This window comes from Neomonachus schauinslandi, chromosome 11 (genome assembly GCF_002201575.2).
Source record: "Neomonachus schauinslandi chromosome 11, ASM220157v2, whole genome shotgun sequence".
Classification (NCBI taxonomy): domain Eukaryota; kingdom Metazoa; phylum Chordata; class Mammalia; order Carnivora; family Phocidae; genus Neomonachus; species Neomonachus schauinslandi.
The window spans coordinates 1970512-1986730 of record NC_058413.1 but is presented as its reverse complement, the minus strand read 5'-3'; the positions used below and the strand labels follow the sequence as shown (position 1 = coordinate 1986730).

The 16219-nt window shown below is 65.0% G+C and overlaps 2 protein-coding genes across 2 annotated transcripts in view; one reads left to right on the top strand and one right to left on the bottom strand.

The window, feature by feature from the left end:
* Nucleotides 1–8424, bottom strand: part of KCNQ1 (potassium voltage-gated channel subfamily Q member 1) — a 213485-nt gene extending 205061 nt beyond the window's left edge. The window contains exons 1-2 of the mRNA XM_044919539.1: nucleotides 8384–8424; nucleotides 6959–7049 (exon numbers count right to left, since the gene is read on the bottom strand). Coding sequence (XP_044775474.1) covers nucleotides 6959–7049; nucleotides 8384–8424 — 132 coding nt within the window. The remainder of the gene's footprint in view (nucleotides 1–6958; nucleotides 7050–8383) is intronic.
* A 5517-nt stretch (nucleotides 8425–13941) lies between these two features.
* Nucleotides 13942–16219, top strand: part of TRPM5 (transient receptor potential cation channel subfamily M member 5) — a 65456-nt gene continuing 63178 nt past the window's right edge. Inside the window, exon 1 of the mRNA XM_044919537.1 lies at nucleotides 13942–14000. Coding sequence (XP_044775472.1) covers nucleotides 13942–14000 — 59 coding nt within the window. The remainder of the gene's footprint in view (nucleotides 14001–16219) is intronic.

Below are 16219 nucleotides of genomic sequence, written 5' to 3'. Positions count from 1 at the left end.
CACCCACCGTCATGGGGCTCGGCACACTGGCCAAGGTCCCTAGAGGGCAACGGCTTCCAAGTTTGGTAAGAGGCCCCTAAGATGGTTCACAGACACATGCGGGGGTGCTGGGGCTTGACCCAGACTGAGGGGGGGGCAGCCGGGGCCCCCCATCCCCCAGCACAGGGGAGACAGCCCACAGCACTGTCCAGGGCCCTCCTCCAGTGCCCTGGGCCCTCGCGGCCACCTCTGCCCCCGCCCCGTCCGGAGGCAGCGTCCCCGTGCCCTGTCACCCCGGGTCGGCACGGGTGGGGCTCAGGGCCTGTGTGCGGGAGGCTGAGCGGAGTCGCAGGCCACTCTGTACCACAGGCCGCACAACGGGGACCCCAGGCTTGGCTTCCGGCCGCACGGCGCCCCTCAGCCGGCCAGAACCCCTTGAAGAGAAATCCCCTGCCCTTCCTTATCTTACAGGCACAGAAACACCCACGACGCGGGTTGCCCCTATTTGAGGCTCTTCTGCAGCTTTTAGAGTTTGTACTGAGAGCTGCAAGCCTCTGGTCAACCCGAGGAGGCCGCTCAGGGTCAGCCGAGAGCCCCCACCCTGCAGGGGGACGATCCGCACACCCGAATGCGACCCGAGCAGGACGCGGGTGCAGAGCACGCAGACGCAGACACACGGGGGCGAGCACGCCACCGCCTCCCCACCCTGGGGGGCCGGGGGTCAATCCCTCCCCCCCGCTGGGGTGCTGGCCCCGCCCAGGCAGGGCCCCGCAGGCTGCAGACACGAAGCCACGAAGCCCGTGTTCTGCCCCGGAGAGCCACGCCTCTCTGCACACCTACCCCCGCCACATAGTAGGTGTTTTACAAGTGTTTGCGGGCTGAACGAGTGCAGCAGACATCCCAGCCAGGGTGGGGGGTGGCGGTGGCCCCCATTCTATGGCAGAACATCAGAGAAGAGCCCGGCAGCGGGACCCAAGCCTTCCCAGGTAGCTCCAGTGTGCCGGGGACAGAGACAAAGGAGCTCGAGGTTCCAAAGCAGGGAGAGGAGGTCTTCCCGGAGGACCCTGGGGTCCAGCACAGGAAGCAGGGGACGCCACGGGGCTAGCAGAGAGGTGTCCTGGCAGCCGGAGTGCCAGAGCGGGCCTTTGCTGGATGCGGAAGGGGTTCGCCACGCAGGGAGGGGAGGACGGAGTGGGAAGAGTGCTCTGGGTGGGAGGTAGCCCCCGAGAAAACAAGACCTCGGGGGTTTGTTAGCGGAACACCGCGGCCACAAGGGACTTGAGTTCTGTGAGTCACGCCCCCTCCGTGCGAGGGAAGGACACAGCAGAGGGGTGCATGCAGAAACCTCCCCACCATGGGAGCCACAGGCCCTGAGGTCAGCCCCGCCGTCCCTGCTGGCGTGGGAAGGGTGTGCAGGGCCGAGGCTGGAAACGTGCGGGTCCGCGGGGGCTGGGGGCCCGGGGACAGAGCCTGGACCTTGTTCCAGGAAATGGGGACCCATCGAGGGCTGTCAAGGGGGCCGAGAGTCCTGGGGGGGAGCCTGCCAGTGCAACTAGGAAACTGAGGGTCTCGGGGAAGCAGGGACCCCGGGGGGCAGGAGGGCCGGGTCACCGCGGCGGGCTGAGGGGGCCTCGGCAGCGAGGGAGGAAGCCGCGAGCGATGACCTCATCCCCCAGGCCTCCGGGCCGCGGCTCACGGGGTTTTTAACCACAGCATCGCGGGACAATTCCCTGGTATGCTCAGCACCAGAAGGCACGGAATACGCCGTGTTTGTGCTGTGCTTTCGGGAGCCCCTCTTTGTGTGGGGCTTGAGCAACTCCGAGGGAGAAACGGAACCCAGCCCCTCACCTGGGCCTGCCCGTCTCCTGCCACCCGCCCAGGGCCTGTTCTAGGGCCGTGGGCACACGGACGCAGGCAGGAAGCATGCACGTGGCCGCGGGGACGCACCCGCACACGTGTGCACACGGCCACACACACAAGCAGACACACCAGGGCGCGCCCCACGCGCACATGTGGGCAACGGGCCGTGCACTCACGCCCGCACCGCGGTGGGAGCCCTCTGCCCGGGAAGCCGCAAACGAGGCTCAGGCCCCACGTGGGCCCGCTCACGGAGCCAGACCCGCAGCAGAGAGCCGATGCCTCCCAAAATGGCTTTTGCAGGCGCACTGAATCCGGCGGGTTCAGCAGAACGCTTAATCCCTCGGAGGCCGCCCCGGGGCTCCCTTGCTCGGGCCAGATAACAGCTCTCGGCTCCGTAAACACGGAGCGTATGAAAGGAAAGGCAGAAATATGGGCTCTTTGGGAAAGCACAGCTCACAGTGACTTCTTTCCACCATTTACCCATCAGGCCGCTCTCGGAGCCCCTCGCTCAGAGCCCACACTCGGCCCCTCCCGGGCTCCCAGCCGCGGTCTGGCTCCCGTCGCTCTGGGCCCCGGCCAGCGCCTCCCACATTCCGTGGACAGCAGCGCCACCTGGTGGCCCGCAGCACCGCTCTGTGCCCACCCGCCCCCAGGGCTGCCAACAGGGCTCCTTAGGCCCACTCCCCACACCTGCAGCGGGTCTCCCTCTGCCTGGGGTCTGACGCGTCCCCAGGAAGTCCCCCTGACTTCCCCGGGGGCCCTGCGCTTGCCCAGCCCACCCTGGAGGCTGTGAGCTGTGGGAGGGGTCCCTGCCTGTCCCGGCCACCCCCAGCCTGCCCACCTCCCCTGCCCCCACCTTGGAGAAGCCCTCAGCATCTCTGCAGATACATCCCACCCCGATCCCTTCTTCACCTTGCACTTCCTTCCTGACCCACCACGGGACATAATTCGTATCTGCCCCTGGAGGCTGGGACCGGGGCGGCCTCATTCCCCGCCACTGTATCCCCAGTGCCCGCCACCCCCAAGGCCAGGACTCTCCAGTGGCAGCTGGACCCAGCCAGCTCAAACCCCTCTCGAAGACCCGTCTCCATGCAGCCACTGAGCTGGGAAGTCCTTAGAAACCCAGCAAGGCCACTGGAGGGCGAAGTCTGAGGCTGTCCTGACCACCCCCTCTAATTTACTGGGGGGCGAGGGGGAGCTGAGGCCTTGGGGGCTCCTGTGGGGGTAGCTCTGGGCAGGGGGCTCAAAGGTGGGGAGTCCAAATCCTGGAGACATCATGCTGGGCATGTTGGGTCATTGCAATTGCGGGGCGCCTACCCTTGGGGAGTGTACAACAATGGAAAGCTATAAACCCACCCACAGAGCCCCCCACCCACCCCACCGCATGCCCAGACTGCTGGGAAAGAGCAGGTGTCCTGGGACAGAGGAATGGGGAACCCCCAGACGGCAGGTTCAGAAGCAGTGACAGCCAAGCTGAGACCTAGAACTAGACGAGAAGTCAGTCATGTGACACACTGAAAAAATAGCAGGCCAAGAGCAGAACATGTGCAAAGGCCCTGAGGCAGCAGGGAGTGTCCAAGGGTCACCAAACAGTGTGCTGGGATGGAGGGAGGGGAGCACAAAGTTATGGGGACAGGGCTGCCTGAATGTGCAGCATTTGGGAGGCCCAGAGGGAGAGGCCAAGCTTATTACAACGGGGAGCTTGGGGAATGGTCAGATTTGTTTCAGAAAGTACTGCCCACCCCAACCAAAGAAGGCTGCCATGTGGAGAGGGCCCCTGGACGGACAGGAGGCGGGGGGGGAGGGGGGGAGACAAGGGAGGCTGCACGGGGTCTCGGTCCCCCAAGGGGTGGAAGGAAGGTGAGACACAGCAGGAGTGGGCTGGCACACCCATCCTGGGTCCCAGAGGAAGGGGTAGGGGACCCGACCCAAACGCCTCTCCCCTCCCCAGCCCAAGCTGAGCCCCCATCCTCAGCTTGGGGAACTGTGCCTGTAGTTCAGACAGTGGCCACCAGGTGGCATGCGGGCCTCAGAAATGCTGTGACCACAGGCTTGGCAGGACATCCTGGAGAGATGGAGGTGGGAAGGGGGTGGTCAGGATTGGGGGGGGGGGGGGGGCCGAGGGGGGGGGGGGGGGGGTCTGCTGGGATGGAGGGGATGTGGGGATGGAGAGGGTGGCCAGGATGAGGGGCAGCGGGGATGCTGGGGGGCTGCAGGAGGGCGGGGGTCTGCCAGGATGCGACCGGAGCCCTCAGCTGCCTCCCTCAGCAGCTCTGGGCAGCACCAGGCCACGACGTCAACTATGAGCTCTGAATGCGAGAAGCCTGGTCTGGGAGGGAGGTGCTCCCGGCCAGGAGGAGAGTGGAGGCCAGACCACACCAGGGTCTGCCCCCCACGCCAGGGCTGCTGTGGGGGTAACCCCTCTGCTGGTCTGGTTTCCATGCCCAGTGCAGGGAACACACCCACCAACACGTCGGGGTGCAGACCATATCTGCGAGGGTCCCGACCGGCCGGGCCTGGGCGGCTTCACCAGGCTCCGTCCCACCCTCCCAGTGGCACCTGCGGGCCCCGCCTGAGCCGCACAAGCATGTGGTAAGTCTCCACCGGAGCTCAGGACCCTCGGTGCACACAGCCCACTGGATACGGGGGTGCCCGGCGTGCCCTAAATCAACGCAGAAACTCGATGTTGTCAGAGTTTCTTAAAGCCCAAAAGCGAAACTCCCAGGACCGAAGTAAGCCATTCAGGGGGGTCTCATGGGCTAACCTGTGTGCCCCCCAAACTCATTTGTTCAAGTCCCAACCCCCAGCACCTCCGAATGCAACTGCTTTTGGAGAGGGGGTAATTAAGATAACGTGAGGTCACTGAAGTGGGGGGCCTGATGCTGTCAGATCCATGTCCTTGTAAGGAGAGACGCCAGAGGGCTCCTTCCCTCCACATGAGGACACCGTGTCTGCAGGGGGGTCCTGGCCCCTGATCTCTGGCCTCTGGGGTGGTGGGAGATAGATGCCCTTCGAGCCACATGGCTGTGCGGCTTTGCGGAAGCCACCCCAGGATGCTCACGCGGGCGAGGGCCTGATGGGCCCGGGTCCCGGCCCTGGTCTGTCTCTGGGCCCCTGCGCCCAGCAGCACTTCTGTCCAAGAGGAGGGTGCCCTGGAGTCCGGCCACTGCCCCCCGGAGCCTCGGCTTCCGGCAGGTAAGGGGCTTGGTGCCCTTGGACGTGCAGAGAAGAGAGGACTCGGCAGCAACTCGCACAGCAGACATGCTCTGTGGGTTCCAGGCCGGGGCTCGGAGGGCCATTGGACAACCCGAAGCACCAGAGACCCCTCCCACATTCCCTGCTCCCCTCCCCCTCCCTGCAGCTCCTCCCCAGCCGGCTGGCGGGCAGAAGGACCGTCCCCTCCCTGGGAAGCAGGTGCAGGCTGGAGAGAAGCATCACCCACCGCTCAGCGGCAGGGGAGACTGACCCCCTCCCCGGCCAGCACCAGGGCAGGGCTTTGGGGACATCTGTCTCTAGGATCTAGGACGGTGGCAGCTGACTCACTGCCTGATGCAGGAGCGGCCAGCCTTCTCCAGGACACTGCAGCCCCCAGGGCCTCCGCGCGGGCCAGGCCTGCACCCATGGCAGCTTCCGTGGGTCCCGAGAACCCGAGGACCCGGAGGAGGAGAGCCATCGCCCAAAGGCTCACCATCCTGCTTCTCGATGGGAAGCCTGTCCCCGCTTTTATAGAAAAAAGCATGATCTAGTAGGAGCACAGAAACGGTACCGTGGGACAACGAACGGATCCACAGCCGGACACCTGCCGTCACCACCATCTCCAAGGACACAAGGAACAGCTGACAAAGTCAACACCTTCACTTCTGACCCAAAGGGCACCCCCAACCAAGAGCACACGCACATGCCGCCAGGCTGGGGCTGCAGCCGGGGAGCCCACCCGCCCCACCCCCACCCCCACCCCCACCCCCCTGAAGCCTGGCCTGCCCGGCAGCCGCCGCATCCACCACACTACCCCGCGCTGAGCCCACACCCAGAAAACTGCAGACCAGAGGACCGACACCCCAGCAACAACCAAATGTAGTCAAACCACAGGCCGTACAGAGAACAACCGTCAGTAACCATCAGTGGCTTTCCCGTACCTGGGGGAGGGGGGAGACGGAGGAGAGAAAGGGAGGGGGAGGGGGAGACAGAGAGAGGGAGGGGGAAAGGGGGAGAGGAGGGAGAGACTGGGGGAGAGAGCGAGCGAGCAAGGGGAAGGGGGGGAGAGAGAGAGGGAGGGGGGAAGGGGGGAGGGAGGGAGGGACCTCCAGAAAACACGATGGAAGGGCGAGCCCTGTCTGTGGCGGCCGCCGGCAGGAAGGACCACCGTCACCAGCGATAACCTTTACATCACGAAAGCCTAAGGCCCCCCTGGCAAACAGACACCATGGTTGTGGACGGGAAGACCTCACCCCAGACAGATGTCATGTGCCCAGAGGCATCCGTCGGACGCCATCAGGTTTGTCCTGCAAGCTAGGTGGGCAGGGGATGCTGGTGGTCACTAGGAGGAGCAAACAAGCAAGGGCAGTCAGGCCATCGAGGCAGACCTGCCCCCAGACAGGAGAGTCTCCAGGCAGATCCGTGTGCATCTGGACGTCTGGTTTACCACGACAATGGCACCTCGAGTCAGGGTGGACGACACAGGTCAGTGGAAGGGGCCAACCAGGAGGCCCGGGCATTCTGGGCAGAGGCCGGGGGCCGGATGGGACAGACCAGGTCAGCAGTCACCCAGACCCAGGGCCACAGCGCAGGTTTGGCAAGCTCTGCCCACAGCTTCTCCTGTCCTCCTTTCCCAGCTCAGCTCAGAAGCCCCTTCCTCCAGGAAGCCCTCCCAGACCACCAGTCCCAGCTCCTCTCATCCCAGCCTCACTGTCATATCCTGGCAAATGTATGAGTCAGGGTGGGGGTCCCCACACCTCCATTCTCCCATTGCCCACAGTGGCCGGTCAGTAGAGGGGACACCGGGACAGGGTCATCGTGCAGGCCGGAAAGGCCTGGAGCAGCTCACTCCACCCCACGGCCCCCTCGCCCCGGGGAGACCAGAGCCCCAGCGTCCGGGACAGCCCCTCGAACTGCTACGTACCATCCAGAAGAGGGTCCCTGTGGCCAGGGCGACATACTGCTCGATGGTGGACAGCACGCTGAAGATGAGGCAGACCAGGACGATGAGGAAGCTGCAGGGCAGGAGGACACGGTGGTCAGCTCCGGCGACGCAGGCCCAGGCCCGGCAGCCAGAGGGGCTCCCCGCCACCCCCCACCCCCGCGCCGTTGGACCAGGCCCCTTCCCTCCCCGAGTCTGAGAACTCGGAGCGCCACCAGAGCCCAGAACCCGAGGCGCAGGTGCACAGAGCGGGGCGCTGCCAGCCTGCCGTGGAGGCCGAGTTCTGACCCCCCGTGACCGTGGGACAGACCTTAAAGCCTGGCGCCAAGAAGCCACGCTTACAGGCCACGTGTGGTGCGGGCCCCTTAATGGGAAGCCACAGAGACAGAACAAGAAGAAGACCGGCGGTCACCAGGGGCCAGCAGCACAGAGGATGCCCCCCGCATCCCTGGATGTCACAGGGCCTGCCTGGGGGAGGGGCAAGTTTGGGGGAGTCACCCAGGGGGCTCCAAGCATCCTCTCGGCAGGTCCTCAAAGACCGGACAGCAGGGAACACAGCGTGGTCGGGGACCCAGACCCCCAGCCCTCTCCCCACCCCGAGATCCTGCTGCTCCTGGGAACTTTCAGTCTACCCCCACCCCCACACACCCACCATGTGCCCACCAAGAAGCCCCCTGCATCTCCCCCTACCACCTCAGCCCCTTTCCACCCCCCACCCCAATTTCTCAGGCCACACCCTGCCCTCCAGTAGCTCTGGCCAAAACCTGCCACCAGCCCCTCCCTCCCCACACAGGCTGATCGGCTCCCCCTACAAAGCCAGATCCCAGCCGAGCCCTCTCTGCAGCCTGCCCATCAGTCTCCACCCTGGGCCCCCAGAGTCCACCCCACCAGCAGTCAGGTGAGCCTGACTCCCTGCATGGGAGTCCCCCATGACAGCCATCCCCCAGGGGACACCACAGCGAGCCCAGAATACTCAGCTCCTCCCGCCCCTCTTCTGAGCATGCTTGGCCCTGCCTGCCTCAGGGCCTTTGCACCTGCTGCTGTCCCTGCCGCCCAACCCTCCTGGGCACTCCTGAGACTGCATCAAGCCTCCTGGTCTTTGTGCCCATATTGCCTCCTTCCAGGGACCGTGCGCAGCCACGCTCTGTACCGCCTCAGCTCTGTGGACCCTCTTACTCGCTTGGAAGGGTGTCCAGTCCCGCCGGGCCTCCATCAAGGAGACCAGGACCCCAGCCCACAGTAAAGCAGTTTAACAGACATGGCCAAGCCTCCCTGCCAGACCCCACAGGGAGCCCTCTGTGGGGGTGAATGAGACGGGGCTTCAGTCTCACCGGGACACAGGTAAACGCCGATGGAGAGAGTGAGCACCCATCTGTGGCCGGATCACTCCTCAGGCACAGAGCTCACCTTCCACGGACTGTGAGGGCAAAGGGCCTTGCGTGGGCCATGCCACATGGTCCTGAGCTGCACCCCAGAGCCCCTCTCGAGTCCCGCTACCTACTCATCCCGCTCCCAGAGGGCTTGCTGCCCAGCTCAGCCTAGGAAACAGAGCAGGTGCAACCACCCAGCCCCCTCCCAGATCTCTGGGTACAGATGGAGCCAAGGAAGCACCCAGAGGAGACACGGTGCCCGCCCACAGCCCCTCCAAGGCCACATGGCCCGGGCAGAGCCGTCTGCCTCAGTTTGCCCATCGACACAAGCCAGAGCCCTGGGCCACTCGCTCACAGGGCCACGGGAGGCAGAGCACCCGGACGTCTGAGCAGGGACCCCGGCACCGGGCCTGGGACGAGCACCAAGTGCTTGTGCCCTCTCCTCCGGAGCCTCTTCGCGACATCGGTGAGGGCACTGAGGGCCCCCCGAGAAGCCAGGGTGACCCCATCTCGAGGTCCTCACTGAGCCACACCTGCAAAGCCACGGAAGGTGCCACACGCACGGGAGCCAGGGCAGGACGCAGACCTCTCTGGGGGCCGTTCTCCAGCTGGCCCGCGGGCAATAGAACCGGCCGCACCTGAGTTACGCGCCCACACCCCACGCCTTTGCGGCCCGCGGGTGAGAACCGTGAGGCCCAGGTCCGCGGGCGCCACTGCCCAGGGCTTCCCGCACACCTGCCTCCTGGCTCCGCCACCAGAACAGGCCCGGGAAGCTCCGAGGTCTGGACTGCGTCCTGCCTCCTGACGCGGGGGGCGCCTAAAGGGGATCCGCGGAGGCACCTCCGCCCGCTTGGGGTGTCGTGCCGGGCCCCTGCTTCCGCCAGGCCGCGCCTCAGCCGGCCTCCTTGTCCCTTCCAGCGTCACGGAGACCCCACAGCAGTGGGTCACTGCCGGGCGGCAGCCCACCACCGACCATCCAGTCAGTACGAGCTCAGCCACGAGGCAGAAGGCTGTAGCTCGCCAGGAGCACGTCAGGCAGGAGCACCGAGGCCCTGCAGGGGGGCGCCACGCACCCAGCACCGGGACATCGCGGCTGGGGAGCGGGCTGTCCAGGGGCCCCTCTGCCCACCGCCCAGGGCCTGCCTCGAGAAGCACGGGGAGCCCAGAGGCGGGGGCACCATCGGGAGGGAAGCAGCCCCTCCTGTGCTCAGGCCCCAGCCAGCCCCCCAAGAGGACGTCAGGATGGGTGTCCTCACCCCAAGCCCCCGGTCAGAGGTTCCAGGGAGACCCCCACACAGCTGGAGGCTCCGGGCCCTGGGGATGGGAGCCAGCAGGGGCCGGGTAAGGGGTTGGGAAACAGCCGGGGCCTGGGGGCGGGTGAGGTGGGAGCCAGCAGGGGCCCGGGGGCGGGGGGGGGAGCCAGCAGGGGCCGGGGCCCTTCCCCGGGGAGCCCCTCCTGGGGCCGCTGCAGAGTATTTTCCCTGGAGGGTCGGGGAACAGTTGGTGCACAGCCACGCAAGTTGCTTCCCCAGCCCGGCTGTATCCCGAAGCCTCCAGAGTTCATCAAGTATTTTTTTTTTTCTTTTTCAAGATTTTATTTATTTTATTTGAGAGAGAGAGAATGAGAGACAGAGAGCATGAGAGGGAGGAGGGTCAGAGGGAGAAACAGACTCCCCGCCGAGCAGGGAGCCCAATGCGGGACTCAATCCCGGGACTCCAGGATCATGACCTGAGCTGAAGGCAGCCGCTTAACCAACTGAGCCACCCAGGCACCCGTTCATCAAGTATTTTAACATGTGCTGCTAGTTTCGGAAAGAATCATTCAACAACGGGGCACCCGGGTGGCTCAGTCGTTAAGCGTCTGCCTTCGGCTCAGGTCATGATCCCAGGGTCCTGGGATCGAGCCCCGCATCGGGCTCCCCGCTCAACGGGAAGCCTGCTTCTCCCCCGTCTCTTCCCCCTGCTTGTGTGCTCTCACTTACTCTCTCAAATAAATAAAATCTTTAAAAAAACAAATCATTCCACAAAGCGTGCATCTGTCTACTCCACCCTGTCTTGGGTGGGCCTCGGGGCCTCTGAGATGCTGAGACAGGGGCCCTGTCCTCGAGGGGCTCACGGCACGGGGTGCCTGATGCCCCCGTCCGGCCTCTGCAGGGCTGAGACTGCCCCTCCGACCCAGCCCTCAGCCACAGACCCCAAGAGCTGGCAGACTGCGGCTCAGGAAGAGGAGGGACCCGACCCATTTTCTGGGTCAAGGTGCAGGAGCTGGGCTGGGGGGCACAAAGGATGCCAACCCCCCAGAGGCCATGCTGGCCCCCAGCGTGGTGGCAGCTCCGTGCCCCGAGGGACAATGCCCTGCTTGTACTGCTGGCCAGGGGCCGGGGCCACGAGCGCCAGCCCGGAGGGACGTCCTGAATGTTATCGGTCATCACGGTAGTACCCGCGGGGGCCAGGTGCCCTGGGAACAGGAAAGAATGTAGGAGGCGCACCAGGGCCCTGGTCCAAGACAGCAGGGGGGCCCTCCGGGGCGCGGGGACCGCAGCCCTCCCCTGGTGCCCAGACACCTCAGGAAGCACTGTGGAGCCTGGTGAGGTTTTCCCGCCTGCCGGGAGGCACCTTTCCACCCCAGATATTTCCCAGGGAAGTTTGGGATCCTTTATGCGAACCCCACACACAGCACAAAGCGCGGGCAGCTCCCGGTGCCCTCGGGGCCCCCAACACCAAAGAACGTGGCCCTCAGGTTACCCCGGGGTTTAAGCTGAAATTCCAGGATGCTGAAATGTAGCCACAGGCCACGGAGGATGCGAACCGTGCTGGATCGGGAGGCTTAATTTACTGAGTGTATAAGGATTGTGTGAGTGCCTGAGTCCTTTCGGCCCAGGAAAGGGTTATGTGTAAAGGGAGGAGCCTCAGATGCTGACAGAACCAGACACAGAAGGACAAATCCCATATGATCCACTCACACGGGGTCCCTGGGGTTCCCCAGATTCACAGGGACAGAGAGTGGACGGTGGGCGCCAGGGCCAGGGGAGGGAGGGGGTCGGTGTCTCATGAGGATGGAGTTTCCATTTGGGAAGATGGAAAGTTCTGGAGGCAGACGGTGGGGACGGCTGCACAACAGTGCAAATGTGCACTTGACGTAGCTAAGATGATAAATTTTATGCGTATTTTACCACAATTTAAAAATTTTTCAGAAGTAAAGGGGTTTGTAGGCAGTGGTGGACAGCTGCCCGAGTTTCAGGCAGGCTGTAGGAGGGCAGAGCAAGGTTCAGAGGCCCACCCACCTGGGACAGGACCTTTGCAGGCACAGAAACCAAGGGCTGTCACAGCGACATCAAGCCCAAGGTCGGACGGGGTTTGGAGCGTGGGATTCAACAGATTTGGTACTGACGTCCAAACCCTATCGGAGGGGCTTCTCTCTGTACAAAAGTCGCCCTGGAAGGAAGGTTCCAAAGACCCCCCCCACCGACAAATGAAGGGCAGGCCACAGGGGGTGGCCTCAGGTCCTGCAGAGCTGTCCCCGGGGTGGGGGGCAACCCTGCCCAGCAGGGAGGCCAAGGTCCTCTTGCTGGCCCAGCCCGTGCCCGGCGCTGCTTCCTGTAAGCCCCGTGCGGCAGGGGTCCCAGCACCCCACGTGAGGAGGGGCCGCCTGGGGCGAGGTGCCATGGGTTCTCCAGGGGTTCCAGGCCGTGCAGCTGGCCCTCTATCCCGGGCGGCCCTGGAGTGTGGAGCAAGGTCACAGCCACTGATGGGGACACCGAGGCCTCTGAGCCAGCCGGAGTATGTCCAGGCCACAGGCACTGTGAGCCCAAGCTGCCAACCCCGGGATCCCCCACAGGCCCAGCTCCAGGCCAAGACAACCTCTCCCTTGGGCTTGGCACTTGGTGCTACGGTCCCCCGGGCAGGAATACCATGCTGTGCATGGACGCTGTGAGGACAAGCATGGTGGGGGGTCATCCTGGGCAGGGAGGGCTGGGGCGATGGGGGCTGTGTCCTTGTCCAACTGTTGGGGCCCCAGGTGTCCCTGGGCTGGTGGCCGCACTGCCCGGTCTCTGCCTCCATGGTCACATGGCCCCTCCTCTTATGAGGACAACCGTCACCACCTGTCACCGGACGTAGGGCCCCCAGGAATCCAGGGTCACCTCTGCCCCTCTAGATGCTGAACCCCACCCCACCTGCAAAGATGCTGTCTCTGTATGAGGTTGGTATCAGTTTTTAAAATATAATTCAAAATACATTCAGAAGCTCCTTTTCATCTTTTCCTTTCTCGTCACTGAACTGTGTCTAAGACCCCCTCTCCAGATGAAATCGGTCGCAGGAGTCAGGACGTGCACACGTCTCCTCGAGGTCCCCGTTCCGCATGCTGCGCCGTCCAGACCCCATCACGTCAGGGAGACAAACGAGCGAGAGAGACGGAGGACACCCCCAGTGAGCCCCGGCCGTCTCCCCTCCGCCCACTGGCTGGCTGCCACACCCCAGCACCCCCGAGCCCTCCTGGCACCTGCCTGGGCTGTGAACCCTGCTCCACCCCGCAGACCACTGACCACCTGCTGCCCCCTGCTGCCTCCCCGACTGAGAAAGGGGCTCCCAGGCGGGGTCCCATCTGCCGGTTTCCCTCTGCAGGCCCGGCACATCACTGTTTGTTAAACAACCAACTGAATGCACCTTTAGGCTCAACTCAGGAGCTCAGTGAATAGAATTCTCAGTGTTGCCTCCTCCATGCAGGCCTCCAGAGTGTATCAAGAAGTGAGATCCTTGTGCTCCGTTCTTCCCCTCCTCGGCCCGCCCCCACGGGCCTTCCGATGGCCCCGGGCACAGCTCTGGAGGCAGCTCTCCGCACGAACACACCCTAGGCTGCACACCAATGGCAGAAAGGAGCCTGGGGGCGGCCGGGGGGCCTCCCAGCTGCGGGGGGTGCACATGATGGCAGGGGGGGGGGCAGGAGCCCGGGGGGGGGGGGCCTGAGGGCGTGGTCCCGGGGAGGGCCTGCCCCGGATGCGGCCACGGGGGACGCTGAGCCAGCCCGGCGCCCATGCCTCTAGCCCTCGCCCTCTCAGAGCCTGACGTGAAGGCCAGTGAGGCCACCAGCCGGGCAGTGAGGCAGAGGGATCCAAGCACACGGTCTCCTGCAGGCCTCTCCCCGGAGCCCGGGACAGCTGGCGCGCACGGACGGGGTCACGCTCTTCTGGGAAGGCCTGTGACGGCTCCCTGGATGTCCAAAGACAGAGACGCTGTCCCCCTCGGGACAAACGGACAAGAGGGGTGCTCACCCCGATGGCCACGCTCGGACAGCCTTGGCCCCTAGGCGCAGAAATGGGGGCCCCTTGGCTGGAGGCACTTCAGGCCTCCCTTGGCCGATCGCCCAACAGCGCACCGCAGCCCCGAGCGGCAGCCAGTGGGAGACAGGGCTGCCCCAGTGCCGGCTGCGATCGGTCCAGACAGCCCTGCCCGGGGTCCCCTCACTCTGCACACCCTCCTCAGCACAGAGCCCTTGTGTGTGCAGGGGGTGGGGGCGGGGGCACCTCCACGGCCACCCGAAGGGTCACACCACCGGGGGCTGGCTTGGGGACAGAGGCTTCGGCAGAGCGCTCGACCATGCCACCCATGGTCACCCTGAAGCCCTCAGGCCTGCGGAGCTCCCGGAACCAGGCCGGGTAACAGAGGGGCTGCTGAGGGGGTCTCCGTGGGGGCATGACTGTGGGCATGAGCCACCCCAAAGGAGAGGAGAGAACATGGCCCACAGGCAGACGGCAAAGTCAGGGAGAAGGTGGCATGGAGAGGCAGGGAAGCAACGCCCAGGCTCAGAGTGCTGGAGAAGGCCCCCCAATATTCATGGTCTCTCCCAACACAGATGCCTGTGGATCCCTAAGCCGGACGGGGAGGCCTCGGGCCAGCAGCTCCTAGGCCATGCCCTGGGGAGGGGGGTCCCGGACCCCCAGGGTTCTGTGGCTCCTCCAAGGGGAGGCCCAGCACCGGGGGGGGGGGGAGTGGGGGCGGATACCTTCACTGCCGATTCCTGTCTGCAGCTGAAACGGCTGCCCCCGCCTTGGAAGGGCCCTCATTTCCCACCTTTCTGGGCCGAGGTCCCTCCTCTGATGCGTGGACACCGGGGGGTGACCCAGCAGGGAGTGGCAGCCTATGGTCACTGAGCGGAGGGACAGCGGTGAGAGCCGGGGTTTCTGTGCGGCCAGCCTGGTTCCGGGGGCTCAGCAGACCTGAGCACTTCCTGGATCCCCGGATGACCACAGCGGGTTAGGTATTGTGATGTCCACCTCACAGGTGGGAGAACAGACGCTTAGAAATGCCAGGCCTGGGGTCCCCCCAAGGAAGGAGAAAAGCCAGCACAGGGCGGGCAGCCCCACCCTCGCTCTAGGGCCGTGGCTCCGTCCTGTGACAGAGCTGAGCACAGGGTCCAGGAGAGAAGCCCAGTGCTTCTCTAGAAACTGAGCCCCAGAGAGGATGGGCTGGCCCAGACCACACAGCAGAATCACGTCAGGGTGCTGGCGACACCATGTGCCAGGGACAGTCCTGCTCACAGCCCAGACTGCCCGAGAGACCCTGTGCCACGCCTCAGCCTCCAGCCCTGGCGGCCCCCCAGCCTGGGCCCCGTGACTCCATGGCAGCTCACCCATACAATCCGTCCTTTGGGGCCGAGGCCACCACCCACCTAGACCCAGAGAGACAGCATGAGAAGGCAGGTGTCAGGCCAAGCCTCGCAGCTGCCTTCCCCAATGTCCCCAAAGCCCCAGGCTCCTGACCCGATGGCTGGAGGCAAAGACATTGCTGAGAGGCAGGAAAGCTCATGCTGGCAGCCCCTAACCCAAGACAGGGCCCACCCAACCCCTGCACCGACCCACCCAACCCCTCGCAGCCAAAGACGGCCAGTGGCCCGGCCCTCCCTGTCAAGGCACACACAGGGCGCCCACTAGCCTCAGCTCACACCCCTAATCCCACTCCCACCTGGGGTGGCCCCTGACCTCTCTCCCAGCCCTTGGTCCCCCTCATCCCAGCAGGCTGGCATCTGGGGGAGGTGCTGAAGCAGCTGCCGGGCAGGCCTGGCACCATGGAGGGCCCAGGTGACCAGTGCCCCCCCGAGTCCTCCTGCTCTGGGAGGGCCCAGGTTCTCTGAACAAGGTGCTGGCTTCTGGGAACCCACAGATGGTCCAGAGTGGGCAGGGGCTGGCTTCACGGCTCTCCGCTGGGGCAACCCCCTCTTAGAACTAGCGAGAGGGATGAAGGCCCCGGAGCCTGGCCACAGCCTCCAACCTGAGCGGGACATCCTCCTCCCCTCCAGGCCCCCAGGACGCAGGGGCCAAGAGCAGGCTGGCAGCTTCCCCGAGGCCAGGGCCCGTCCCCTCCACCCGCAGAGCCAGAAAGTCCTGTTGTCTACACCCCGCCACTCTGGCCCAACAAAGCCCTCTGCTGACAAACCAAGAACCTGGTGAGAACCCAGTGACAGGACAGCCCACAGGGAGCAGGACGCGCCAACCCACACAGCCCTGGGCGGGCCTCCTGAATAGGGCCCTTCACCTGGGCCTCTGTAGCCGGCCCTGCCCACGCCGGGAAGGCTCAGGACTGCCAGGCACAGTGCCTTGCTGGCCTCCCACTGTGGTGTGTGAGGTGCCAGGAAGGAATGTGCTGGCCCCCGAGAGCACCCCCAGGGACCCCAGCACGGCCCAGCCCCAGGCCCAAGATGGTAGCACTCCCCAACTGCGGGCCGCAAGAGAGAGACCAGTCCGGCAAGGCTGCACACAAGCTCTCCTACGGAGCAGCACAGAAGCCTCTGGAAGGCAGGGATGGGGGCGTGAGACAGGGATGCAGGGGTGCACAGAGGCATGGATGTGGGGGTGGGGGTGGAGGCAGGGATGCAGGT